This window comes from Alternaria conjuncta (assembly GCF_024043145.1).
Source record: "Alternaria conjuncta strain BMP 0040 chromosome Unknown scaffold_5, whole genome shotgun sequence".
NCBI classification, from domain to species: Eukaryota; Fungi; Ascomycota; class Dothideomycetes; order Pleosporales; family Pleosporaceae; genus Alternaria; species Alternaria conjuncta.
Window position 1 is genome coordinate 2,084,643 of NW_026250094.1, and position 26,197 is coordinate 2,110,839.

The window sequence follows — 26,197 nt, forward strand, 5'->3', positions numbered from 1 at the left end:
TGTTGATCAACACGCTCACTATCGTTGGGGATGCGCAATACTGGCGGACTGCGACAGCAAACGAGGTGGGGTAATAAGAGGGTGAACGCGAGTAGGGCAGACGACGTCAAGTGTCAGGAATAGCGGACCCCGTCAGAAGACTTGATTCTGGCCTGCCCAGAAGGCAAGAGGTACCCTGAGGCCGATGACGTCAAACCAATCGCACCACCTCAACCGACCGCGCGCTGGACCATGTGTTTCAACACCGCGTTTCCAGTGACTAAATACATACGGGCGCCGTCGGGCAGTGCCTGTCTGCGCGCAGTCTGTCTGCCTTACCTAGGTACCCTCTTCGCAGACAAGATGGGCACACCGCGCCGTCGCAGCCCTACATCGAGCCACGACGGGAGCGCGCGCATCGCACATTATGCGAACCATTACCTGCAAGCTGTCACATTCGCTAGAAGTTTCTTTTTGTGGGCACCAAGAACTCACCGGACATTGCGCCATCACCTATGCGCATAGCCCCGCATGCGGTGAGCGCTCGAGCATGTGGACGGTGCTTCTGCGGCTGACAACGACTCACGCCGCTGACTGCCCCTTCCCCATCGCTGCCGGCTGCCTGGTGACTCCATCAACGGGACAGCGGCATCGAAGATAGAACTTGGGCCCAACCTGGCACCAAGCTGCAAGACAAGAACCTTCCTGCGTCACCGCACGCAAAGCCCAAAAGTGAAGCAACCCAATACTCCCAGGGTCACCCTGCCCACCTCGCATAGAACGCCTCGCAAGAAGCATGTTCTTGACGCGATCGACAGAAAAGTACATCGATGAGACCGTTGAAGAGTTTTTCCACGACCGTGAACTCGCCGGAGCCTTTGCATCGTGACGGAGCAGCACCTACCCAACGTACTGAACACATCGCGGGCATGCATACTACAAGCCAGACCCTCGCTGCAAGGAAGTGCACTGTGTCTGACCTACTTCGATCGATTGAGGCGTGCATCAGAGTACCGTGAAGATCGGGATAGAATCCAACAGGCTGCACCATGCAGACGTCCAAAGCACTGCCTTAAGAACCCAGTGCACACCCTCACCACCCTCTGCATCCTTCCCACGACCCGCACCGTGAGACTATGCCTCTTAGTCCAGTAGATCTGTCCTCCCATAGTGACCACATCACTGCCGAAACAAGCCACATTCTTGCTATTGGACATGTCTCAGCTTCCCAACGACTCACCACCTGGAGTGAGTGTATGAAACAAAGCCACCTCCCGGCAGATACCCACTTTTCTCTCTCGCTCACCGGAGACGCATAGCTGCCGGTAAACACGGCTGGGCGATAACACTCACTGTACGTGGCCTCCCGTCTGTGTTTCAAAGAGGGGCGACACTGGGGGCCAGATGACTGCGCAAACATCGGTATCACTGTGAGGAAATAACATACGAAAGCGGGTCAGCAGAGCACACTGACGGTTGGAAATCAAACAACTGTCATTAATTAGTCGAACAACAAGCCTGACTCCGATATGTAGTAGTGGTACAAAAGCAAACGTGTGTACTGTCTTGGTCCAACTCAAACCAGCGACGACTCAACGCGAGCGAAACCCGACCACCAACGCCACGCGATACGATGTGTTCTCTCAACCAAATGGCAGTCTATGCTTTTCTCTTGAACGTGATCAAACGATGCCGTACACCCTCTTCGCAATGAAGTAGCACATAAGGCCGAAGGTGATGAGGCCTCCAGTAATGCACCAGAACCAATTGAGGTTCTCGATGTCTTGGCCAGGGACGAGACTGGGCTTGGTTAGTTTATCGTTCCATCAGGGTTGAGGTCTTGACTCACCAGTTCATACCCCAGATACCGGTCACAACGTTCATCGGCAGAACGATCGTTCCGAGCACAGTAAGCTTGCCAAGAATATCAGACGTCTTCTCTTGACGTTCGTTCATCCTGATGTTGATCTGGGCAAGGTAGTTGCTATGAGCACGAGACAGGAGACTGAAGAGCTGATTAGTTCGTGGTCTATAGTAGTGCCGGGATCAACTTACTTCTCGTAATGACTCAGGTTGCCCGTCATGGTGACGATGTGATCCTGGATATCTCCAAGATACATGCCAATCTCATTGCGAGGTGCAATATCCCACTGCTCGTTGCATCGCTTCGCGAAACCCTTGATGACATCGGCCTTGTTACCCAACAAGCGGTAGAGGCTCATAACCTTCTTTCTGCATTCACCCACACGTCGCAACATGTCTCGACCGGTTTCTTGCTGCGACCTGATCTCGGGAGGCTCTTTGTAGTGCGGGTTGTTGTAGCTGTACGACTTCTCCTTCTCTGCTTCCTGCTCTTCTTCGCTCGAATGGAGTCGCAATATAGCCTCGTCGATATCATCAACCTCTTCTTCAATCTTCTGAATCATGGGCGCGTATGCATCCGTGACATCGTCAATGATGGCATACGAGATCCAGTCAGGTGACAGTACAAGGTAGTCGGAGAGTTGGCGAATACGGCGGCGGACGTTGGCTGGATGTGGTGTCATAGAGAAGTGGAAGCTTATTACGCCTTCTCTGAACACGACAACATACAAGTTGACGGGCTCCAGATAGTCCTCGCTGTTCTCATCTTGCTCAAAAGTACGGTAGTTGATGAAGTAGTAGTGCTTGAAGAGCTCGACCTTTTCGCGCTGCTCCTGCATGAGGATGTCTTCCGATGTCAAGGGATGTATGCCAAACGTCTTAGAAATGACCTTCATCTCAGTCTCGGTGGGGGACATGACATCCAACCACCAGGCAGGCCGTGGGCCAAACCGCTTCGGCTTTTCGCCATTGGGCTTGTCGGGTTTTCCTGCATCCGTTGGACGCGGGGTTGTTGAGCGCGTCTGTTCTCCAGAAGAGTACTTGCCCTCGGCCTTCGAAGTCGAACGCGTTGTTGTGCGTGAGGAGTAGCCGCCGTTGGGGCCAGCATGCAGCATGTCATCTTCTGTGTCGGAAGAATCGCTGTCATCGTCCAGGATGGGTGGATCAGGAACGAAAAGATTCCTGAAGCTCTGCCCAGGTTGCAAGAGTTCGCTGATGCTCTGGCTGTGAATGGTGTTGTCAAACGTCTCGTTGAAGTACGTGAAGCGATAGGGAGCGTCGCTGTCCTCGCGATGCCAGACGCGTCGTTTCGGACGGAGGCGTCCTTCAACCATAAGCGGTTCGCTAACCTTGCGCATGCGCATGCCTTCAATTGTCCGTTGTTCCTTCTCCTCGTGTGCCCAAGCTTGTAGAACGTCGAGATCGGGCCAGCGGCGGCGTCTTCGGCGAGTGGTAGGCTCACCGGTCGTGGGGGCGTTCATGTAATCTTCGTGTCCCATCTCAGACATGTCCTCGTGGGGGAAGCAGACATCTTCAAGCGCAGAACCGGTCATGCGGCGTGCGAAGTCGCCCGGAGTAGGTGGAGTGCCTGAATGGGCGTCCTCATCGATGTTGATGAGTGCATCTCGAGATGCACTGTTGGACCTTCCTGGGTCGGACATGTGATCCAAGTCTGTCGGGAGCATAACATCGTCTAGACCGCTACTAGCCTCGAAAGCTGGGCTCGTAGGTACGGATGGCGGGTTGTTTACGTCGTAGTCGTCGAGGTTGGTTGTAGAGTGGTGGTGTTGAGTGAACAGATCCGGCCTGTGTTCTGGCATGGGCATATGCTTGAAGCTCTTTGCGGAGTTCTTGCTTCCTCGGCGAGGCTTGCCGTTGTTGGTGCCATAGCTGGTGGATGTCCTGATGTCGCGTTGAGACGAACCCATGAGTGGCGTTCTATCATCCGCATCGTCTTCGCCATCACTGTAGTTCTCCTCAGGCGTATGCGACAGGCGTGAGCGACCGTAGGAGTTTGCGGCTTGAAGACGCTGAGGCGTGCTGACGCTGGGCTGACTTGCCCTCGGCTGGTACATGGACGTTACAGGCACACTGGGACGACGCGTCCGGATGGTAGGCTGCTCGCGGTGGTCCAGCAGAGCCTCGCTCTCAAGGCTTGTGTTGCTGAGGTTGCTGTGGGTGCGATAGAAGCCGTTGCTCCCTCGCGACTGCCCATGGCTGGCGACATTGGCTAGACTCGGGCGCTCCTCCATCATGGAATCGCCTTGCGCGAGATCGGCTCCAGCTGCAAAACTCTGTCTCCTGTTTTTGCGCTTCTTACCACCGCGATGCGTCTTCTTCTTCTTAGGCGGAGCGGCTGCAGCTGCCGCATACGAAGGGCTGCTGGAGGTGGCAGCAGTGCCGGCGTCGGGGCCAGCAGGGCCAGACGGATTTGAGGCCATTACGGGAAAGCGCGTGGATCAAGATAACAATTGCAGTGTTAATGCTGCGTGACGGGGGTGTGCAGCAATGATGGGCCACTGATAAGTAGACACGCAGGAGAGTGGGTGGAAAAGCGCGTCGGAAGTGCTGAGTGTGGATTTGCTGCGAATCTCGTCCTGAATCTACCAGTGACGTTACTCGGTGTCCGTGCCCTGGAAGTGTGGGCCCGCCCGGGGGGTCTAGCCTCTCCAGCTTTGCAGTTCGCATGTGTGAACCATCCGGTGGATCTCGCGCACACTGCTGCCAGCAACCCCATCTCTGTCGCCATCTCCGCGACAATGCCCTGCAGTCTGCATGTCAGTGCGACGACTGGTTTGTACACGTTGGTGGCTGTTCTGAGCAACGGCTGTCGCGTGGTCAATTGCCGGTTCGGGAACATGGCAATCCTGCATGCGCCATTGCTTCGCCCTAGCACTTGATTTGGCGCTATTACGCTTGTTTACACTACCCCGACCTGTAATGGTAATTCCGTGCGTCACTAGTCATCAATAGATTAGAAAGAGCATGGGACACTTTTCGATCAAGCCGATGAAACAATTGCATACTTGGTATCTCTCTGGCCTCAGCATACCCCGCGTCAAGCTGCATATCGAGTGGCACCGCAGTGCGATAACAGCTTCGTTTATCATTGGCAGTTCTACACCTACAAAACGTAGCGAAATCTTGGGCCGTAGTTTTCGCCTAATTCCCTCTTGCTCCCACCGGTTTCCCTTTGCTGCGCCAATGTCCCGTACTTGCGATCCAGCTTCTTGTTCTCCCAAGCAAGAATTGTCCTCAGCAAAAGAGATAGCAGGCAGAACAGAAACATGAATCCAGCACATACGGATTGGCCCTTGACGTACAATGGCCCTTCTGATTTGGGATACAATCGAGTCCCCAGCAGAGGTCCGCATTGGCCGATCAAGTTCAGAATTACTATCCCAGTGCCTCTCCTCGTATCGCTGCCTTGGTTGTTCGTGACCCAAGGCAGTACATTGCCTATAGCTGGGAAAATACCAGCAGCAGCCAGAAAGACTCCGAAATATCTCGCTCCTACGCTCTTCGTGGTCGCCAGGATCACATAGCCAATCCCTCCAATGGCCGTGAGGATAGCGATCATGATACCTCGCTGTTGCGTCCGATCTGCGATGTAGCATGTGGCGATTACTGTGAGGAAGGATAAGAAGAATGGCGGTGCTGTGAGTCCCTGCGCGTTGACCTTCGAGAACCCCATTTCGTTGAGGATTGTCGGGAGGAACACCGGCAATGACGAGAATGCAACGTTCCCGGAGAAGTACATGAGCTGTTATCCAGGTCAGTTAAGTACCACCACATCGCGTTGTCAGACTTACACCGAGTATCCAGCCTTTTAGATCCATCAGTCCCTCCAACATCTCTTTCCAGTTGATAGCTCCAATTCTTGTTCCAGCGCCAGCCTGTGCCACACCACGAGCTCTCGCAACCGCCTTTTCCTCTTCATTCAGAAACTTCGCTTTTTCCGGACTATCTGGTAGGAAAAAGAACGCAACCGCAGCCATAACGACTGTAGGCAAGCCTTCTACCAAGAACAATACGCGCCATTTCGCCATTCCAGGATTACCGCTCGTAATTCCATAGGCCAGAGCACCTGCGAACGTGTTGGCTAGCGGCGCAGCCGATAGGAACAACCCACACCTGAGCCCAAGTTCATGCCTCAGGTAGAAGAATGAAAGCAGAAATGGCACGCCTGGCCCATATGCTATCTCTGCAGCTCCCATGAGGAACCGCAGTGCCATCATCCCACCCCATGAAGTTGTCGCAGCTTGTACGGTCGAAACGAGGCCCCAGACGAATACGCAGCCCGCGGCCCAAATATGCGGTGGAACGACTTTCCACATGATTGCGAGGAACCCGAAGACGATGTACGAGATGTAGAATATGGTAAGTAGCCACTGGTACTGCGAACTACTCAGGTCGAGATCTTCTTCCATGCCGGCGATTCGCGCGTTGCTGATGCCACATTAGCCATGCCTTATCCATTGTAAAGATGTTTCTTCATACCCAATATTTGACCGATCGAGAAATGCCAGCAGATACAGTGCCGATAGCAAAGGCACGATATGGGTGTCCAATTTCCGTCGCACACGCTTCTCGATCACCGGGTCAATCTCGTCTTCCACCCGTGCAGCTGGCCCGGCTTCTGCGTCTCCGTCTCCTTCTTTCATCATCTCGACCTTCTTCTCCTCATTCTGGTCCACGCTCTCCGGGTCTTTCGAAGTAAAGAAACGCATCTTAATCGGCGCACAGTCTCAAAACAGTGTGTAGTAAAGCAAGAACGGCAGCGCGCGGGAGCGCAGCAGGGGAGGCGAGCATATTAAGCACTCCAAGACCCATCCCGAAGCTTAACCAAATGCCGAGATCGGTACGACTCCACCCCGAAGCTTCATGATAGGCGGTCTGATGCGCTGTGTTGGGGATAAAGTGTGATGGGGTGGGGCTGGGGCGGGGAGATCGACATTGGGGGATGCACATCGTGGACGGAACGGAATTAGGCCCGCTCACCGCAGACCGGCCGAAATTCTCAACGAAGTAGAGTTCAGACTGCTGCCTTTACCCTTTGTGTTTGTCTTTGAGGCTGAACATTATGGTGGATGAGAACGTCATGACGCTGTCACCCCACACAAGAGAGAAATGGACAGGTGCTTTGCAGGATACATTAAGGCAGCAAGGGAAAGATGGTCAGGTCCTAATACGAGGTAGGCTTCCAGGTCGTCTCTATTATCCTCCGTACGAAGCAGCTCCGAGGCTTTCATTTTTCCCGCGTGCGGTCATGTGAAGTACGCGAAGTACCGTCCACGTGTACGTACCTACCTATGTGGGTATCAATCAATTATCAGCATCACCAACGCCATCAGCGATCAATCAACGACATTGTGCCCGCTCATTCATCCCAGAGTACCGGGGCGACCAATAGATGACGAGCCACCCACAATTCCCACAATACCAACAACGGAAACGATGTCTGAACTATCCCATCAGACGAAGGCGAAAGCGATGTTGGATACAACTCGTCGGGTTTTGCCTCCATGGCTTAGAGGAACGAAATTTGCAAAGCGATATCATCCACACCAATATCACCAGCACCAAGAGCCCATTCTCATACTTGCTTCCAAAACACACATCAAATGCCATTCCAACAGAGACAAAATGCTTACTACGATACTAAAGTCTACATGTTCTCTTCTAGCCCATGCGCAGGTTTCTAGCCGTCCAACTCTTCTGCGATTTCTGGTCTCCATAACCTTTCCGAGCTCGCGTCGTCTTCAAACGCGCTGCGTGCTAGAGAGCTATCTCAAGTAAGTATAGTATCTATGCTGTTTGTAGCACAGCATTGAATACACAGGAGGGGAAAAAAAACGTCAAGAGCATCTCACTAGGCATATCTAATTCCCAGATCAATCGCGCATCTTGTAAGTATGCTCGAACAATACACGGCCATCAACATGGTGAACTAGATGAAGCAGCTAACAAAACCCCAATTCATATATCCATCCAAATCAAATCCCAACCCACCATACCATAATCTTACACCCCAAACCTCCACACCTCAACGCCATACCAACCCCATTCCAAAGCCAAAACCCCCCCGCTTCTCATCGTCCTAAATAGCAAGATGCGACATAGTCTGCCCCTGACCAATCTGCGGCGCCGCCTTCGGCAACGGCTTCAACCTCTGCTGTTGAACCGGCGTCCGACTCGTCCCTGGCAGCGTATTCGTCCCAGGATAAGCTTTCTTCGGATCCGGTTTCTTCTGCTCCGTAGGCGGCGTGAACGGTTTCGGCTGGCCGGGCTTGACTGCCGCCTTCTTGGTCGTCGGGTACGCGGGTTTGGGGAGGCCGTTGGCTGAGGGAGTCGCGCCGGGGCCCTTAAAGGGAGGAATAGATTTCGTGGCTCCGCCGATGGCTCTTTGGCCGCTGCCTACGAGGCCGGAGGTGGCTTTTGTGGTGGTGTTTGTTACGCTGCCGACGGTGCTGTTTGCGCGGCCGATGACGCTGCCGGTGGCTTTGGATGCGTTGCCTGTTACTCCTCCGACGGTTTTGTTCAGGCCTCCGACTGTTCCTCCGACGGTCTTCTTCGCTCCTCCAACAGCGCCGTTGACTTGGTTACTGCCCGGATACTTCTTCGCACCTAGGGGCGTTCCACTGGTGGTTGGCTTGTTGCTCGCGGGGGTGGAGTTGGAACGCTTGACCACGGGCTTTCGTGCTGTGGAAGGGAGAGCTTTGGCTGTGGGTTTGTAGGTTTGGCCGGTGATTGCGGTGCCGTAGCTTGTTGCTTTCTTCTCGAGACCTGGGCGCATGTTAGTGAGTGCTTGAGAGGTATTGTGGATGATGGGCGAGGTAAAGAGGAGCCTACCATTTCCCACACTCCTTCCACTATTCTCAATCATATCCCCAGCCTTGATCAAGGCATTACCACCATATTCACCCGCCGTCTTCTTTCCGGCATCTACGAAGCCCTCCACCGAGTTCCAGATGATGTTTGAGATGAAGCTCGTCATGGTATAGTACGTATAGTGATCTTGCGACTGCAATTGATGTCGAGAGCTAGGTTCGACGGAGGAGCTATGGTAGTATCGGAAGAAGCTCTATAATTCTAGACTGTTGGACCCCAGATCATGTTCTCCCGATGATGCATGGCCTTTGGCGCCACCGCAGCTTGAACCTGTTTCGCTACCCGTCGCATGCAGGGGGGTCGCTGCCGCCCCGCGTCAAATGACGTTATTGTGGCACAGCGATGTGGACCTGAACCAAAGTCCTGGCTGGCGATCTTTTGATGCAGGTTTTTAGCTTGTGTTGTAGCTTTCTGCCGTGGCATGTCACCAATACGTTAAGCGGTACAGCATTGAGGCTGAGTATCACGGTGCTGTGATGATATTCGTATGTCAATTTGTTATGTTTATCGTCAATCATACTATTCGTACAAAGCGCGCTACTACGGTCAAACCCTTTTGATTACATATCCTCAACTCCGATAAAAGAAAAAGAAACGCTCGTAACTACTCGTTGCTTTGACAAAAGTAACATATTAAGCACCCTGTCTGGCTTTCTCAGCGCAGATCAGAGCAATGATGCGGCTCAACTCAGCGCTCTGCGCAAATTGCTCCTGCTTGGTCTTATCGTCTACGTCTTCGCACGCTGCGATGTCGTTGCTGACTGTCAGCATACGGTTCTGGAGCGTAAGGAGCTTGGCGAGTGTGTTGTCGAGGAAAGGTGCGCTGAAGGTGATGTTGGTCGGCGAGGCGCCGTTGTTGGGCATGCGCATCTCGAGTTTCCTGGGTGGCTTCTTTCCCGAGTTTGAAGGGGCAGACTGCTGTTGTTGCTGCTGTTGCGCTTGCTGTTGGGGCCTACACGAACTTGTCAGCAAATGTACGTCTAGATCAGTGACTACGCGATAGGGGTCCAGATTCCGGTCGGCAGTTGTGTAGTGCAGCCCTGATTTTCCACGCCGTCGCAACCGGAACCAAAAGAATGCCAGGGGAAAATTCAAGGAAGTTCGGACGACTCACTTCTCGCGCTCGACGAATGTCATGTTCTCTGCCATTTCGGCGACGCGGTTTGCGATCCTCGAAGCCATGATAGTGTATGGTGACATCTGAGGTTGTGACGCTCCGTTGGTTGCGCCATTCGTCTGGGGCTTCTTTGCGCTCTGGGTAGCCTTCTTGGGAGCCCTGGAAGCGGTGGCCTTGTTGGTGGTGCGCTTTGCCGGCGCTGATGCTACTGAGGCTGCGGGCATGATGGAGAATGCGATGTGTGTTGTCGGATTAATTCTGTGATATGTGTCAGTCTCGAGCCCAAATGTGTATGAAGGTGCTCGCGTGCACCACTCGAGCATGCGCCAGGGCCGACAGCTGTCATAATTGAACGTACCGTAGTTGTGATGTAGATACGATGGGATTGTTGGAAGAGGGATGTAATGGAGACGTTCTCGAGAATCCGTATCTACTGCGGAGCGAGTATAGTGTTATTGAGTAGACCAAGAGACTAAGGAAGGGGTAACGGTGTGTCTCGAATATCTTGCTTGCTTGACTTGGTTGTACGCCGCCACACATAACGTCATGCCACGGCACGCTGACAGGGGTTGACGACGCGCAAGTGGAGCATCCATCTTGATCTCGAACCTGGAACCGTTAGCCTGCACTGACGTCGCGGGTAGCCCGTCACTGGTGCTGATAGTCGTGTTTGACGTTTTGGACGTCGATGTTCGCTCGTGTGCCAACTGTGGAAGATGTCGCCTGCTACTGCTACGAAGAAGCCCGTCGTTACCAAATCGCCGGCTGCCAAACCCCCGGTGAAGAAGGCGACGGCTCCAAAGCCAACCCCAGCGAGCCAATCAGCATCCAAGCCCCCAGTACCAGCTGCTGTCAAGAGGAAGAAAAAGGATGACCTCGGTGCTGGATTGCGGATCTCGAAAGACAATGTCGAAGCGCATCCGGCTGGACCACCGCGCTTTGGCGAGTTGACACAGGCAGAACGAGCTTTCACGTTAGCCTCGACGTTCTTGTCCGGCGTTCTGGCGTAAGCACGTCCATGCCCACCTCCAGATACACCCAACTAATACCTGACAGTATAAGCGCATCCCAATTCCTAGGCGCACCGCTAAAGTTGATTGACCCGCAATTCTACGATGGGTACATGGCATATACCAAAGAATGCTTCGCCATCCTGATCACCTGTCTAACCCAATGGTGGGCTCCGACTGTCGTTCGTGTATCTGGCGACTCGAGCATGGTCGGCCAACTTATCAAACGCAAAGATGGATCATTACAATGCAACTTCGCTGATCGCATGGTCCTTATGGCAAACCATCAACTTTACACTGACTGGCTGTATATCTGGTGGATCGCATATACGAACAACATGCACGGCTTCATCTACATTATTCTGAAAGAATCGTTGAAGAACATTCCAATCATTGGATGGGGTGCTCAGTTCTACAACTTCATCTTTCTGTCTAGAAAATGGGAGGAAGACCAGCGTACATTCAAGAAACATCTCAGCAAGCTGAACAAGAAAGGCGACCCCATGTGGCTCATCATCTTTCCTGAGGGCACGAATCTGTCCAAGACTACACGCGAAAAGAGCCAGCAATGGGCGAAGAAGAACGGGTTACAGGATATGAAGCACCAACTGCTTCCACGCAGCACTGGCCTCAAGTTCTGCCTCAATGAACTGAGGGAAACGACAGATTGGCTGTACGACTGTACCATCGCATACGAAGGCGTGCCAGAAGGTCAATTCGGTCAAGATATCTTCACCCTCCGCTCTTCTTTCTTCGAAGGCAGGCCTCCAAAGTCAGTGAACATGCATTGGCGACGATTCCACCTCGACGACATCCCATACGAGAACACACACGCTTTCGAAGTCTGGCTGAGAAACCGCTGGAGGGAAAAGGACTACATGCTAGAATACTTCAGCCGCCACAACCGCTTCCCCGCAGAAGATTTCTGGAAGAACCACCTGGACATGGACACCAAGAGCGAGAGCAGCAGAGGCGGAAACAAGAGCATCCGAACCGTCCCCCGCCCAGCCGTCCAAATCGAAACCGAAGTCAAGAGCGGCAACTGGAACGAGTTCGTCAAGATCTTCGCTCCCATAACCTCCGTCATGATGGCTCTAACCGTAGCCTACGGTGCATCCCCCGAAGACCTACCCATACCCGGCGCCAAAGAATTCTTCCAAACGCACATGAAAACACTGCTAGGTCAAGGCGGCGATATCAAAGGCCTCCCAAGCCCCGAGCAACTAGAAAAGATGATAGAAGGTGCCGCTCAAATGGGCGCCGCACAAGCCGCAGGACCAAAAGAAGTACCAGAAGTACAACGCCTGACACAGGAAAACCTCGCCAAACTAGTCAAAGAAACAGCTATTGCAAGCGGCGCTGTTATGCCCAATGGAATGAGAAGAGCAAGCACAGCACTACCACCACCAATGACCAAGACGCTGCAAACGCCCACTGCTGCGACCCCAGCAGTAAGGCGAGCCCAAAGCGCGGTAAACCTCCCTACATCCTCAGCGAAGAAACCCACACCCACAGCACCTAAACCAGGCACCGCCGCACACGCCCGCGCGAACCCCACAGCCACAGCCACAACCACAACCAAAAAGCCCACCCCATCTCCCCCCACAGGTCCCATGAAAGAAGTAATGACAGCCTCAGGCGTCATGATCAAAGTCCCCGAACCCGCCGTCGAACAAGCCAAGAAAACAGGCACCCTAACCATGGCAAACGGCGTCAAGATCAAAGTGGGCAAAGAGGAGATTGAGAAGGCACAAGAGAAGAAGGGGACTACGTTCATGACAGCAGGCGGTGTGCCCATCAAGGTGACGCCTAGCGGTGCTGTTCAGGTGCCTGAGAAAGTGAGCAACAAGGGGCAAGCGGCGGCTGTGAAGAAGACGGGGGAGTTGGCGGGGAAGATGGGGGGTTTGTCGACGGCGAAGAAGATGGAGGGGAAGAAGGCGCCTGCTAAGATAGGGGGTGCGGCAAATGGGACGGCGAAGAAAGGGACTGCTGCGAATGGGGCGGCGAAGAAACCAGCTGCTGCTCCGAGGAAGCTTTGAGATGAGTGTTATGAGGGTAAGGGTATAGGTTTTTTTTGGGGGGGTATAGTATAACCAGGGTATTTGTTTGGCGTTGAACTAGTATACATGACTAGGTCTTGGGTATTTTAGTTGTTTGTATGTAAGATATCGATATGCCATCATTGGATTTGACGCAAAATTGCCTATCCCATGCACCGATACTGTGTTATATGGCCGGCCCCCCAGTCTCGGTCGTCGTACCGGAAGAAGCCATAACCTCAGACACCCATCTCACTAACCGCTATACCAAGTCGTTTTCTTGACCTGCGTGTCCATCCACTCCGATCGTTCAAGCACTCGTCCGTCGTTCGTCCTTGCGCCACTAAACAAAAATGGTGTTAATACCTTAATCCCTCTAACAAATTGATGAACGAAGAGGACGAAGAAAGAAAATCCAAGACAACCATCCAACAAGATTGTGCATCAAATCCCGTGAAATGGCAACCCATGCATCTTTCGTAGCGGGCAAACCGCAACGGCGCAGAAAATCCATGTACAACAAACATTACCTCTTCTTCCTCGCAGCCTCCTCCTGCTGTAACTTGTGCATCTTAGCTCGTGCGCTCTTGCTGCCACCCAGTTTGGGTCCTGTTATAGGCGGCGGCGCGCCCTTGACGGGGGGAGCAGGTGGTTTCCTCGCTTGTTGTTTCGCTTCCATGGATTCGAAGTATTCGGTGCGGAACTGCTCGACGAGGGCGTCGTCGGTGTTGGCGGATGTGTTGGCGTGGGGGTTTGCGGGGGTTGTGGAGTCGAAGAAGTCGACTGGAGATGTCAGTATGAGCCTTGTATGGGAGATTGGAGAAAACATACGTTTAGCTTCTTTCAGTACGGCTTCAACCATCTGGTCGCGACGTTTGTCTTCTTCCGTCTTGCCGTTGGCTTTGGGCTTGCGCCACGCGTAACCGTACTTGTCTCGTCGCGCCTTACTTGCTGGTGGCTCCGGCTCGCCCTTGTCCCATCTCTTCCAGGCTTGTTCGGTGCGCGCCGCAGCATCAGGACCCAGGTCTACTTCCTGAAGCTTGCCCTGGCCTGCCGCCAACCGGTTGCTATGTTCGTTATCCGCGGGACTCTCGGTGCTACTAGTCGCGCCCTGTTTCGATGAGCTGATGGCGAAGGTATGTCGCAGATCTGGTGCGATGGCGGCTACGGAAGCCTGGAGGTGGTTTGGTATGGGCCAGCCGTACTGGCGATAGTTCTTTTCAGCCATGCGGGCTTCTACATATTCCGACCTGGCACATTAGCCTCCATGCTTGACGGTGCCCTCATTCGAGCCTGCTGTAATCTGGCGAAGAGTCCACTCACATCTGCTTGTCATCGCGATCTACCACCTGTCCCGTCTGCGCGACGAAGCGGCTAGTATACTGGTCTGGCCGGGGTGCTTCTACTTGCACCACCTCTGTCCGCGGCGGCTCTGCTTTGCGCGTAGTTTCCTTCAGTCGGTCGCGGGGCCGCTTTCGGTTGCGCAATATCTCTTTCAGGTTCGGCACCGACTCTTCTTCATCGTTGCCTTCGGTCGGCGAGACAGGCGCGTCGTTTGGAGTCGCGGCAACGGGCGTATGCGAGGCGGAAACAGTAGGCGCATCGTCGTCGGTATAGACGCGCTTCGGGTGCGCGATCTTGCGGCGCTTGAATCGTATAGCGGGGACTGCCTCGTCTTCTTGGGCCGTCGACATGCTGCGCAGTTACGGGACAGTCGGGAGTGAAGCGTGGATTGGGGACGTAGAGTTTCGGAGGACGACCTAGGCCGAGGCGTGAACCACGCAAGGGTCCAAAGCGTCATAAGCCCTTTCACTTTTACCTAAACTTCATGAGGGCGGCTAAACATCGCTCGCATAATTAGAGCATGATCTACGTGAGACTGGATTCATGCGATTCTGATCTACAAAGACGCTACAAGGCTGCATAACGCGTTGATACATGCATCATCTGATGCAGAGGATAATCAGATGTAGAGCACCTGCATGGCGTGACACTCAGCTCATAAGACGATCACATAGCCGACTTCCGCTGTTGCGTACTACAATTCAGATAGGCCTAAGTCCACCCTCTACAGCACTTGCCTCGACTGTCCATTCGTTATACATCACATCACAATTCAACCCCATGGCTTCGCATTAAGAATTTTGTTCATTGCGATAAAACATATGTACTCTCAGCCTACTATACAGGAAGCCAGCCGCCGTAACGCTCAAACGCCCAAGTCATACCCGGTACATTGAGTAGCGAAAGACTGAATGCAGGTGATATCAGGAAACTTCCTTTTCCAACCATCCTTCTCATCCCCTTGGTATCAATTTACATCATCATTGTCATCGTCCTTCCTAAGCCGTCGCTGAGGAAACAGTCTCAATCTCCACCTTTGGCAGCGGCGCCGACTTGCCGCCAAGGTCTGTTTGCCGTGCGTTGGGGTTCTTGGTGTAGTAGTTGGAGATGGCGGATTTGATAGCGTCTTCAGCAAGCATGGAGCAATGCACTGCAAGCAGTTAGTAATCTGGTCCTGATTCTCGCTTTCGTGTTGTGGGATACTCACGCTTTACAGGTGGTAGGCAAAGCTCCTTTGCAATCTCTGTGTTCTTGATCCTCGACGCATCCTCCAGTGTCATGCCCCGGACCAATTCCGTCAGGTAACTCGAACTCGCAATCGCGCTGCCGCAGCCGAAGGTCTTGAACTTGACATCGCTAATGGTGTTGCTGTTGGGGTCGACACGGATCTGGAGCTTCATGACGTCGCCACATGCGGGTGCGCCGACTAGACCAGTACCGACATCGTTGTCTGTCTTGGACATGGAGCCAACATTGCGAGGCTTGTTGTAGTGGTCGAGCAGTGCTGCGAATGTTAGCTGAGCGTTCTCAGATATAATTAGTCGGAGATGGTGGTGCGATGACGAGGTGATTCCGATCGGACTCCCGTGTCGCCACCACATCCATTTTCCGAACGAGAGGAGGGAGCGACTTATCTTTCTCGTGGTATTGCCGCCGACTGACTGCTGAGACTGCGGGTGCTGCTGTGCGAATGGGCGAAACGATGCTGGGCCTGGCGGCGGTTGCGAGCACTCTTCCTGCCTGAGCGGGCACTGCTGCTGCGACTCTCCTGAACATGGTGGCGATCGATGTGTGTGGTGTTTTGAGGTTTGGTAGTATCTTTGGTGAGTTTTGGCAATAGTTCGGGTAGCAGTTGGATGTTGGTGTAGGTGTAGCGGAGGTGGATGGCGACGGACAATTGAAGTAATGATGAAAAGCCACGCCCGGCCGCCGGCGACGTAATGTCCGTGCGCACACATACCCCACACTTATCATGGAATCATCTCGGAGAACCGCTCCAGATCACCGGCGAACGAGTGCTATCTCCGTTCGTCCTGCTATCAGATGGAACTTCAGCTCCATTCATATCGCCTACGGCTATGCTGATGCTATCTAGCAGCTTGCGCCGCAATGCTCCCAATCCGCTCTCGTTTCGCCGTTTCATCAATGCTAATGCTAACCCGACACAACTCCGCTTTCGCTATGCTAGTCCGTGGTGAGGGACCTAGACCCGCTGTCTTACAAACGTCGGAAGAAATACACGTAGGCAAACTTCTTCATCTCTTCAATGTCGGCCGCCTTGGCTACCTTCTCGTCATTGAACAGAACCCATGATGCAGCCTGCTCGCCTGGCAACTGCTTGCGCACAAACGCAACGTAGTGTCTGTGGCGTGTTAGCGAATCTCCTTCCACAAGGGTCCAAATGCGGAAAACATACCCGGCGTGTATCGAACTACCCTTGTGGCATACTATCGACTGGAGCTGGAAGTTTGCAGGCAGCGTCTCACTACCAGCCAACTTCTTCTCTGTTGGCTCCGCAGGTGCCTCGGAGCTACCGCCTTCGTCGAAATCGCCCGGTGCATCGGGGTGGCTGAACAGCCAGTCGACAGCGCGCTCCATGTCACCACCCGTCTCCTTCAGAGCCTGGCGTGCCTGTGGAGCGTTGAAGCCCATAGCTCCTAGGTTCTCGATTTTTTCAGGGTCGAGAACAGATGCAGCGGCTGCGCCTCCACCAGAACCAGCGTTGAAGTCGACTGGGTCGTCAATATCTGGATCCTCCATATGTCCAATCAACCAGTTCATCGCTGCTTCGGCATCTTCGTTACCAGTAGCATGTAGAGCCTTTTCACATCGAACTCTAGGGAATCCCATAGCCTCAAGCATTGAAAGTGCCGCCTCGTTAGGCGACCACTTCGAACCACCGGACGCTCCTGTGTCTACATCCTCCGGGAGGAGCTCCTCACCTTCTACCAAACCATTTGATTTGTAGGCGTCGAAGGAGAAAGGTTCATCATTGACAATGACAGGAACATCCTGCTTGGTAGGCACCCAATTAACCAGTTCAAAGCGCCTAGCGTTAACGGCCAACACTGAAGGGAAGGTCTTGAACATGCTCCTCTTCGTGAAGCCATCCTTGCTGCCACATGCACCGCAAGTAAGCTCAACCAGCTCCTCGGCTGTGAAGATGTCGAGACACTCCTTTAGCGTGACTGGCTCGAACTCTTCCTTTTCTTCTTTCTTGCCGTCGCTGTTGGTGATGTCCATCTGTGAGTCTTTCGGTATCCGTCGGATGGGGACCGGAATGGAAATATTCTCCTGCTCGTCTGTCTTGTATCGAACGCGCTTACAACTGACACACTGTAACCGCTGTTCCATAGCAAAGCGGAAAGCACCGACCGGATCCTTATGGGGCTCAACGTGCTTGCTGCGTGAAACAAGTTGGAGTACGTGTAGAAGCAGTTCGAACGCGTCCTGTTGTCGCATAGTTGAGAACTCGGCGTGGCCTCGTCCGATCAGGTGCTTGAGCATGGCAGGCGCGAGGCCGCGCTGGTGTGGAACCTCTGGGTTGTGCTCGTTGGTGATGACGTCGCTATCTGGCTTTGAGTATCGACCTGAAATCATGCCGTCCGCGATTTTGCGCATTTGAGTTTCCAAATCCTCGGCAGGGAGTGGCGTTTCCGGGGGAGCTTCGTTGGGAAGGTAGTAACGATCTTTGAACTCTGGAATGGAGAACAAGGCCTGCAGGGTGCTGTTCAGATAGCAGCTGTTGCCCAGGTTCTTCAATCCTGTGAAGTCTGGTCCGAACAATGGCTGCAATTCCTTGCCGTCTTCGGTCACCATAGCAAAGTCCCAGCGCAAGTTCTGCTCGACCTGCATCTCCGTAAGACTCTTCTCAGTCTTCACCCTGTCCTTGATATTGATGCCCCAGTGTGCTAGGTGGTCCGGTAGTTCTGGATCGATGCGCTCTTCATCACAGGCGTAGCAGTAGATATCAGCCGTGCCATCCGCGGTGAGAGACCCGAGCTTGACTGCGACAGGATGACCAGTCGACTTGGTATGTCCCACACCATGTGAGTTGCCACCAACGCCACCGAACTGCTGACGACCACAACCCAGATTGCCGCACGTCAAGCACAGCCAGAGGTTTTCGTTAAGCTCGCACTCCGAGCAGTGTCCCAGGTTCTGCGACTCGATCTGTCGCGCCGCTTGTTGTTCCAGACAAAGGGTATGTTCGCAAGCAGTCAGCTCCTGTTCCCACGCCTTGACCTCCTGCTGCTTCGCGAACGTGTTCGCCTTGAGAACTGCGTCCACAATGTTGGGCAACTTCCCCGAGCTCTTGTCTACATCGTCAACCCCGCACTCGTAGCACTTGACTTGTGTCGTAGTATCGTAGCGGTCTGCTTCGGTCTCAGCTGCCACGGCAAGCTTGGTCATCTTCTGAGGAGGCTCATCGCGCTTGACCCTCTTTCGCGTGCGCTTGATATTGAGGACGAGGGGGTGGTTCGTGGACGACACGTGGAGGAGGGAATGATTGCGATCGCTCGTGCATCCACCATTGAAGCAGTAGAGGCACACGTCGAGGCCGGTGGGATCGTCGATCGAGTCAAAGCACTGGGTACAGTCCTCCCGGTATACAGACTGCGTTGGCCCTGGTGGGTGAAGCTCTGAGACGTGTTAGTACTGTCTAGGGTGAGGATGTAGCCATAGAGCAAATGAAGTCGCCTGAAGCATGTTTGCCACCCTTCATTTCTTTTGCTGCATGAGAATAGAGTCGGGTGAAAGATATGGGTGCTTACCGGGTGCGTTTACGTGCGTACAGGCCATGTTTGGTCAAAGTTGATGTGGGCAAGGTACGGTGTAGAAAGTCGCGACGGTTTGCACGTAAATTCGGTTGTTATGACATAGGCTAGGCTTCTAGAGCTCCTCCCCGCGGCGGGGCAAACAAAAGTGGATACCTGCCACCACTACCGAAAGCAAGGTAGTCACCACGCGACAGCTCCACTCTGGCTCAGAAGTCACGTCTGAGTTCAAACAAGTTCAAAAATTGTATTATCATTCCTTTGGCTTGATTTCATGGAGAGGATGCTGGACTTGAAAGAGTCTCAACAATTCCATAGATCGAGGCTTACACAAGATATGCTATTGGAACTACGCGCCTGTACTTATACATGATCACTTATTTCCCCTGCTGCCGTGCGTTGACAGACCAGTTCTGGAACTGAGTGAACAGCACAGGCTGTAGCGGAGACTTCTTGTCCGCAAACCACTGCTTCTGCGTCTCAGCATAAACGTCCACCACACCAGCATAGTTTCCCTTGTCAAGACCAACAAGGACCTTGACGACATGGAGACTGGCGGAACCACATGCATCTGCATGGACTTTTGAGCCGTTTCCTAGCTTCGCCTCCTCGTGAATACCCTTCAGCAGCTCCCATACATCCTCGACGTTCTCCGGCTTCGGGAGAGGTGCTTTGCGCTTCGTGCGGGTGTCGAAGAACGACTTTAGCATCTTGGCCGCTTTGTCTGCCGTCTGCTTGTTTGCGTTTGCACGGGTGCGACGGAGTACTGGGAGAAGGATTTCCAGAGTGAGGGCGTTGGAGTATTGCTTCTCCATGTACACAGCAAGTAGATCCAGGACTCTTGACTTGAACTGTACGACATTCTGCTTTGCGTCCGTTCGCTCCTTCTTCTTGCTGGTTGTCTTGCTGCGCTCCTTGAAAATCTTGCTGAGATGTGGATCAAGCGCCATCATCTGGTCGTCATCCATGTCTGACTCGTCGGATGTTTCTTCTGCCGCCTCTCCGTCGATGGTCGGCTTCGAGGTCTGGAGGGTCATAGCGAGCATGTTGTCGAACTGAGTCAGCTCTGCGTCTTCCTCCTCACTTTCGTCGCTATCGTCATCATCAGAACCTGACTCGGAAGCGTCGTCGCTGTCCGGCTCTTCTCCATCAACCATCTCAACGTCTGAGTCGTCCTCATCGTCATCGCTTGAGCCTTCCTCCTCCGCGTCTTCATCACCCTGATTGAACAATTCTTTCTGCCCTTCAAGGTTCTCTTCGGTATCCAGGATCTCAGTCAATGAGCGCAACCCTTCGGCACTGATCTCGGATGCGAATATAGAGAAAGCTTCTTCTCCGATTCGTCGGAACAACGTTCGTTCGTTTCCTGAGAAAGAGAGTACGATCTCGACGAAAGCATTCTGGCCATCGGAAGTTGAAGCCTTGCTCTTCTTCTTGTTCGATGACGCCTTTCGTGACGCCTCGAAGGCTTTGTAGGAAGCATCGAGGTCATCGAGCATCATGACAGCATCGCCCTCGCCGTTGTAGGCTTGCAAGAGGGTCAGAGAGTACAGAAGCAGGAAGCCCTGTGCTGCCATCTCGTTGCCAACTATTGATCCCTGATGACACTGCGTTAGTCAAACGAAAAAAATAGCAGGAGATAGTATACATACTGTCGCAGAGATGGCGTCAATAGTACTAAGCGCCTTCTCCATGGTACTCAGAACCGATTCATCTGCTTTGAAAGCAAGATCCAGTTTTGCAGACTTGCCATTCCTGGCTCTTATCATGTCCAACACCATAAAGGCAACATCTGACCGAGCTCCCAACTTGACGTCCAATAACTTCGCCAAACAGGATGATAACCGCTCTTGAAACATCGTCCGACTGCGGTCACTGACAGGTGGAAGAGGCATTTTCTTCGTATCCGCCTTCTTTGAGGGAATGAAGTAGGCAAACTCCACCAGTGTCTCCAGGATCTCCCGCAGCCAACTGGACTTTCGGTCTTCTGCAGCGCCACCTTCGCGTAGGTGAGCGATGTCTTTCTTGAAGGTCTTTTCGTTGAACTTCTCGTATCGCTTGTACTGTTTGATCGTGTTCAGAAGCAGGTCTGCAATGGCCTGACGACGGCTGTCTGCAACGGTCTGTTCCTCGCTTTCAGGACGCAGGATTAACGACTTGAGATGGCGTATGATCTTCATCAAACTCTTGTCATCTGCAGACGCGAGAATCTGCTCCAGCGTTTTGGTCCTGGTGATCCGATCAAACTCGACGCTACCGTGCTTTGAGGTCAATGCGACGAAGATGGGAAGTGCTGTTCCATCTTCTTGCTCAACCCTGAGCTGAACGGAACTCAACGCAGCCAACGCGGCGGAATGAAGAAACCGGTCTTCTTTCTTGCTTTGGTTGATCAGGGTGCGCATCAGATTGGGGCTGAACAAGGCAGAGACAGCCCATTCCGGTACACGCGTGATCATGCTGCTCAACAGCTTGAATCCCCAGGCTTTACGTTCATGGGATGCCGAGGAAGAGAACAGACTGCTGTCTACAGTATCGATCCAGAACTGCGGGAATTCTGTCTTATCCTTGGAACTACTCTTACTGTGTTCATCTCTTCGCAAGATCTCGGCAAAGACCAAGTCCCAGGCGAAAGACGGGTTCGAGCTCGTGGTTCCGGTCTTAATGGTTTTTTCTTCGCCATCTTCCGATTCGTTCTTGTTGAAGTCCTCCTTCAGAATCTTAGCAAGTCGCGAGCGTTCCTTCCTTGCCAGAGGATCCTTGTCGTGCCAAACGCTTTCAGGCAATGTTCCTGGATAGCTTGCTTGGACGGTAAGCCACACAGCTACGCCTTCAGGCGTAGAAACGAGCTTGAACGTGTTGAGACGTTCGAGTATCTCCTCGACACATTTTTGGTACCGCGATTGACCTTTCAAGCTCCTCACTGCTTCGACGAGGACCATGCCGCATTCTTCCCGGAGCCAGGGAATGTCGCGTGCCATTCGATAAACATTGTCCAAGAGCTTGTTCCAGGCATCCAGCAAAAGTTCTGGTTCGATAAGGATCGATGATTGCATGATGGCCTTGAACCCAAAAAGCTTTCCGATGGTGTGATCCCGTTTTTCCTGTACTTGTTAGCATTGCGACATCCAGCGCGTCCATGTTCCTACCTTTCCTGGCACGTTGCCCTTGGCTTTGGTCTTCTCCTCTACCATCTTGATGACAGCCGCAACATCAAGCTGCGAACCTTCGATAGCATCCTGTTTGATTGCAAATAGTTGTCGCAATAATTCGGTGAGCGTGAGCGAGAATCCGACTCTGGCTGCTTTGCGCTGACTGCAAAGACCTTTGATCAGGCGTACTAACGCGTCCTCCACATCTTTGGGCTCTGGCTTGTTTTCGGGCGAGAATTTGACGATGATCTGTTTGGCGGCTTCAAGACGGACATCGTCTTCTTCGGCTGCCAGGTCTGCGTAAAGCTTAGAGAGCTTCACCTTGTCCGAATTGCTTTCTCTGCGCCGCTTCGCCGGAGCTTCTTCAACCTTCTCGCTTTGATCCACCTCGCGCTCCCTCTTGGGTAACTTGCTGCCCATCTTTTACTGATTTCCTGGGGAGTGTATTGGGTGTTGTCGCAACGCGACTTCCGCGAAAAGTCGAGCACGGCTCTAGGAAAATTTGGATGCTAACCGAAGATGGACTAGTCGGACAGGGTCCAGCCAACGCGAAATCCACTTGAACTGCATGACGTCGGAAGCACAAATACTCTATGCATAACCCGGGAGATTCGACGTTACATTTAGCGGAGCCTTGCACCACATATGTGCTGTCTGATATTCTACTGAGTCAATTAGAAATGGAGTACGTAGGTTTAGTTAGAACATCATGCAATGCACCTTATACAAGAAAAAGACTGAACAGGTCTGCAGGCTACATTAAACCATAACCTTGCAAAGTAGGTGACCTAACGTCAACGTAGGCTCTAGGCTGTTCAGTTTTTTCCTAGGTTGGCGTGAATGCACTGTATCACACAACAGAGAAGATATCATAGTCATTACCGTCAAAAGTGACGACCTTGGTATCAAATTGGTCTGGTCTGCTCTACGTATGTTCAAGGTGTACATATCAAGTCCATCCCTTGAAACTGATCAGTCATCATCCTCATCCAAGCCTTCGAAGACTCCGATTGGCTTTGGACGGTATGTCGTTGGAGGTGGAGCCTGATCTTGAGCTGGTCTGCTCGGAGACTGTGCAGCCACATCTTGTGCAGACGCGTCTTGTGCAGCCGCCTCGCTCTGTCCCTGCTCTTGCAACGCCTTCTCCCTAGCCGCGTCCAAATGTGCAGGTATATTGAACTCGTCCAGGTTTTTGCCCTTCTACACAAGGAGATAGGAGTCAGTGTGTGTCTTGCATGAATCTTGGACGTGCCAAACATACCTCACGCCAGTACTGGAGGCTGAATAGAGCGCCCGCGCGAATCTTCTCGTTGCTGGGCCACGGGTACCATGGCAGATTGCTAGCCTTGAGCTTCTTCAACCATTCTTCTTCCTCTGGGGTGATTTCGAGCGCGGGGCCAGCAGCATCTTCGCCTTCCTTCTGCCCTTGCGCAGCTTCACTTGCTGGTGCTACTGTCTCCGGTGCGAGAGCAGGTGTGTTGAGGCCATTAGTAGGAATGCCGCTTGAGCCGACCTCATCATCCTCCTTCTCCTTGTCTGCGGCAGGTACGGGTTCACGGTAGGTTGGCGGGACGGTGTGTCGGGAAATGTTGGTCGCGTATTGTAGGAGTTCATCGAATGGGACGGCGCGCGAGTCTTCGGGGAACGTGGTCACGGTCGTGTCAAAGAGCTCATGGCGCAGTTCTGCGAGCTTCTTGACGGACGTCTTGAGCTGGTCTTCGAGCGCATCGGCTTCTGCGCGGAGATTTTGAATGCGGATGTGATTTGCCTGGTGTTTGGCGACTGCAGTGCGTCAGTCGTCAATGTCAGCAGACGTGGATGGTCGCGTACGTTGGTCCAGGCCTTGACTGAGTTCGTCGTCAGCAGCTAGCAGATCGACGGCAGCTTGCGTGGCCGGGTTGTAGGCAGCGATTGAGTCGACCAAGGTTGTCAAGGCCTTCTCGACGCGTTCGAATTGTTCGTTCAGGACGTCTTCCATGGTTGCGTGGTGGGGACCAGCTGTGCCGCCGACAATGGAACAGCGCAGGGTCAGCGAACGTGGATCGGGTGGAGCACGCGCATACACGTGACGTGAAGAGGCATGCGCGGTGGGCGATGGGGTCGTATGCAGGTTGCGCGCCAGTCGGGCGGAGCTGAATGGCCAGCGAGTGCAGCGCGGTATTCACATTACAGTCGTGAAACCGGGCCTTCAAGCGCGAATCATCCACGGGCGCTTTTGCTAGACTCGCGGGGTTGCCCGCCCAAGACGCATGCGAAAGCGGGACATGACGAAGCGGCCAGGGCTGCCAGGGCCCTCTCGGCGTGGCCGCTATTTGCGTCGACGGGCTGGAAGCCGAGCTGTCACGACGACCAGCCTGCAGCATATATCCTCCGCTCCCCTGCCTCTGCCTGTCTACACCATAGTCCTAGTCTCGCTCCTATCGCCCTCCATATCCGCCATCCACGGTTCTTCCAGCGTGCTGCGCCTCCGTCTCCCAGAAGAGCACCCCGCCGTCGATTGGCCCGCCACTTGCACCCAGCTACCACTCTGATTGCTGCTCCGCCTTCCAACGCCTACCAATTCCCCCGACTGCCTGCCTTTCCTTCCTACATAATCCGGTGCACCCCGAAAGCCTCGACGCACGATATTCCGCACATCTAGCAGCCATGGGTAAATCGTAAGTTCTCTTTCCTTGCTGCTTTGTAATGCGGGGCCATCGCGCCTACCATCCCGACGTTTGGAGATTCCTGCCCTTCACCTCGGACACGCGCGTCGTCGAGTGAAGGCCACACGTTGGACCAGACCTCGTCATGGACCCTTCACCCAGGCGCAGATATCCCCCGCTCGCCCGCACACTCGATCGCCCACGGCACAAGCATGTTCCAAGAGCTCCACATCCACGACCGCAAGAAGCCCGCGCATACAGCACCGCTGCCTCCCATCCCGTCACAGGCGCACGGAATTCCGCTGCTGGAGCACGACCACCCGCCTCTGCGGTTCGCGCGCCGCCATCACAGCGACGTACCCCGTCATGACGAGTCCGGCTATGCGCACTACAAGGATATGCGGGAAATCGCCTTGGCGAATGCTATACGCGAGTTGGAAGACGACTTGGGGTCGCGCTGCGGAATCAAGTGCTTGGAATTGCAGAACCAACAGCTGATTGTACATCGCTATAGCCAGAGTAAACTATCACAGCAAGAGCTGGCCGACCTCCAGAAAGCGACACACTTCGACAAGAAAGAGCTACAGCAATGGTACAAAGGTGCGCACGCAGTGGGGCAACTGGGCTGGACTGTGACTGAGTACATACAGGCTTCCTGAAGGACTGTCCCTCGGGCATGCTCACCAAGGAGGAGTTCCAAAAGATCTATAAGCAGTTCTTTCCGTTCGGGGATCCGTCGTCATTTGCAGATTATGTCTTCAATGTCTTCGATGCAGACAAGTCCGGCACAATCGACTTCAAGGAATTCATTTGCGCGCTGAGCGTCACGAGTCGCGGCAAGATGGAGGACAAGCTGGACTGGGCGTTTCAGCTGTACGACATTGACGGAGACGGCAAGATCAGCTACGAGGAGATGCTGGCAATCGTAGAAGCCATCTACAAGATGGTACGTAGTCACGCCCTAGGAAGCGCCTCCATACTGACATGTGCAGGTCGGCTCCATGGTTAAGCTCCCGGAAGACGAAGACACCCCCGAGAAGCGCGTTAAGAAGATCTTCCGCATGATGGACAAGGACGAGAACGGCAGCTTAGACATGGCTGAGTTCAAGGAGGGCTCGAAGCGCGACGAGACTATCGTTTCCGCCTTGTCTCTGTACGATGGTCTTGTGTGAGGAAGAGGGTCGATACCCAGTGTCATTTTCTGCTTGTTTCGTTATAGTCGATATCACAGCGCATTTGTGGGATTGGCATACCATTATTCCCTTGCTGTTAGGGTGGATGACCTCGCCTTGGCGTACCGGACATCATGAATGATGTATACAAAGTGCGCATTTCGTTTCCGCGGTCAAGAATGCAACAACAATTTCAAACTTGCTTGATTC

The 26,197-nt window shown here is 53.5% G+C and overlaps 11 protein-coding genes across 11 annotated transcripts; 2 read left to right on the top strand and 9 right to left on the bottom strand.

Annotated features, from left to right (window-relative positions):
- Positions 1-1,661: 1,661 nt before the first annotated feature.
- J4E85_004332 (uncharacterized protein) lies at positions 1,662-4,283 on the bottom strand (the record flags this gene model as incomplete). Its single annotated transcript, XM_051468591.1, has 3 exons — positions 1,662-1,779; positions 1,829-1,984; positions 2,035-4,283. The coding sequence occupies 3 exons, from the start codon at positions 4,281-4,283 to the stop codon at positions 1,662-1,664; spliced, it is 2,523 nt and encodes an 840-aa protein (XP_051328183.1).
- A 683-nt stretch (positions 4,284-4,966) lies between these two features.
- J4E85_004333 (uncharacterized protein) lies at positions 4,967-6,572 on the bottom strand (the record flags this gene model as incomplete). The annotated part of the gene is made up of 3 exons (XM_051468592.1): positions 4,967-5,605; positions 5,655-6,291; positions 6,343-6,572. 3 exons carry the CDS (start codon positions 6,570-6,572, stop codon positions 4,967-4,969), a joined length of 1,506 nt encoding a protein of 501 aa, XP_051328184.1.
- A 1,370-nt stretch (positions 6,573-7,942) lies between these two features.
- On the bottom strand, positions 7,943-8,839 carry J4E85_004334 (uncharacterized protein; the record flags this gene model as incomplete). Its single annotated transcript, XM_051468593.1, has 2 exons — positions 7,943-8,628; positions 8,695-8,839. 2 exons carry the CDS (start codon positions 8,837-8,839, stop codon positions 7,943-7,945), a joined length of 831 nt encoding a protein of 276 aa, XP_051328185.1.
- A 527-nt stretch (positions 8,840-9,366) lies between these two features.
- J4E85_004335 (uncharacterized protein) lies at positions 9,367-10,074 on the bottom strand (the record flags this gene model as incomplete). Its single annotated transcript, XM_051468594.1, has 2 exons — positions 9,367-9,685; positions 9,848-10,074. The coding sequence occupies 2 exons, from the start codon at positions 10,072-10,074 to the stop codon at positions 9,367-9,369; spliced, it is 546 nt and encodes a 181-aa protein (XP_051328186.1).
- A 492-nt stretch (positions 10,075-10,566) lies between these two features.
- J4E85_004336 (uncharacterized protein) lies at positions 10,567-12,899 on the top strand (the record flags this gene model as incomplete). Its single annotated transcript, XM_051468595.1, has 2 exons — positions 10,567-10,856; positions 10,907-12,899. The coding sequence occupies 2 exons, from the start codon at positions 10,567-10,569 to the stop codon at positions 12,897-12,899; spliced, it is 2,283 nt and encodes a 760-aa protein (XP_051328187.1).
- A 526-nt stretch (positions 12,900-13,425) lies between these two features.
- Positions 13,426-14,593, bottom strand: J4E85_004337 (uncharacterized protein; the record flags this gene model as incomplete). Its single annotated transcript, XM_051468596.1, has 3 exons — positions 13,426-13,682; positions 13,731-14,149; positions 14,223-14,593. 3 exons carry the CDS (start codon positions 14,591-14,593, stop codon positions 13,426-13,428), a joined length of 1,047 nt encoding a protein of 348 aa, XP_051328188.1.
- A 648-nt stretch (positions 14,594-15,241) lies between these two features.
- ISU1 (iron-binding protein) lies at positions 15,242-16,019 on the bottom strand (the record flags this gene model as incomplete). The annotated part of the gene is made up of 3 exons (XM_051468597.1): positions 15,242-15,393; positions 15,451-15,747; positions 15,902-16,019. 3 exons carry the CDS (start codon positions 16,017-16,019, stop codon positions 15,242-15,244), a joined length of 567 nt encoding a protein of 188 aa, XP_051328189.1.
- Positions 16,020-16,460: 441 nt separating this feature from the next.
- J4E85_004339 (uncharacterized protein) lies at positions 16,461-19,046 on the bottom strand (the record flags this gene model as incomplete). Its single annotated transcript, XM_051468598.1, has 3 exons — positions 16,461-16,605; positions 16,660-18,886; positions 19,019-19,046. The coding sequence occupies 3 exons, from the start codon at positions 19,044-19,046 to the stop codon at positions 16,461-16,463; spliced, it is 2,400 nt and encodes a 799-aa protein (XP_051328190.1).
- A 352-nt stretch (positions 19,047-19,398) lies between these two features.
- On the bottom strand, positions 19,399-22,590 carry J4E85_004340 (uncharacterized protein; the record flags this gene model as incomplete). Its single annotated transcript, XM_051468599.1, has 3 exons — positions 19,399-20,619; positions 20,674-22,122; positions 22,168-22,590. 3 exons carry the CDS (start codon positions 22,588-22,590, stop codon positions 19,399-19,401), a joined length of 3,093 nt encoding a protein of 1,030 aa, XP_051328191.1.
- Positions 22,591-23,142: 552 nt separating this feature from the next.
- J4E85_004341 (uncharacterized protein) lies at positions 23,143-24,148 on the bottom strand (the record flags this gene model as incomplete). The annotated part of the gene is made up of 3 exons (XM_051468600.1): positions 23,143-23,370; positions 23,432-23,952; positions 24,001-24,148. The coding sequence occupies 3 exons, from the start codon at positions 24,146-24,148 to the stop codon at positions 23,143-23,145; spliced, it is 897 nt and encodes a 298-aa protein (XP_051328192.1).
- An 879-nt stretch (positions 24,149-25,027) lies between these two features.
- Positions 25,028-25,987, top strand: NCS1 (Neuronal calcium sensor 1; the record flags this gene model as incomplete). Its single annotated transcript, XM_051468601.1, has 3 exons — positions 25,028-25,415; positions 25,466-25,761; positions 25,808-25,987. 3 exons carry the CDS (start codon positions 25,028-25,030, stop codon positions 25,985-25,987), a joined length of 864 nt encoding a protein of 287 aa, XP_051328193.1.
- Between the last annotated feature and the right edge of the window lie 210 nt (positions 25,988-26,197).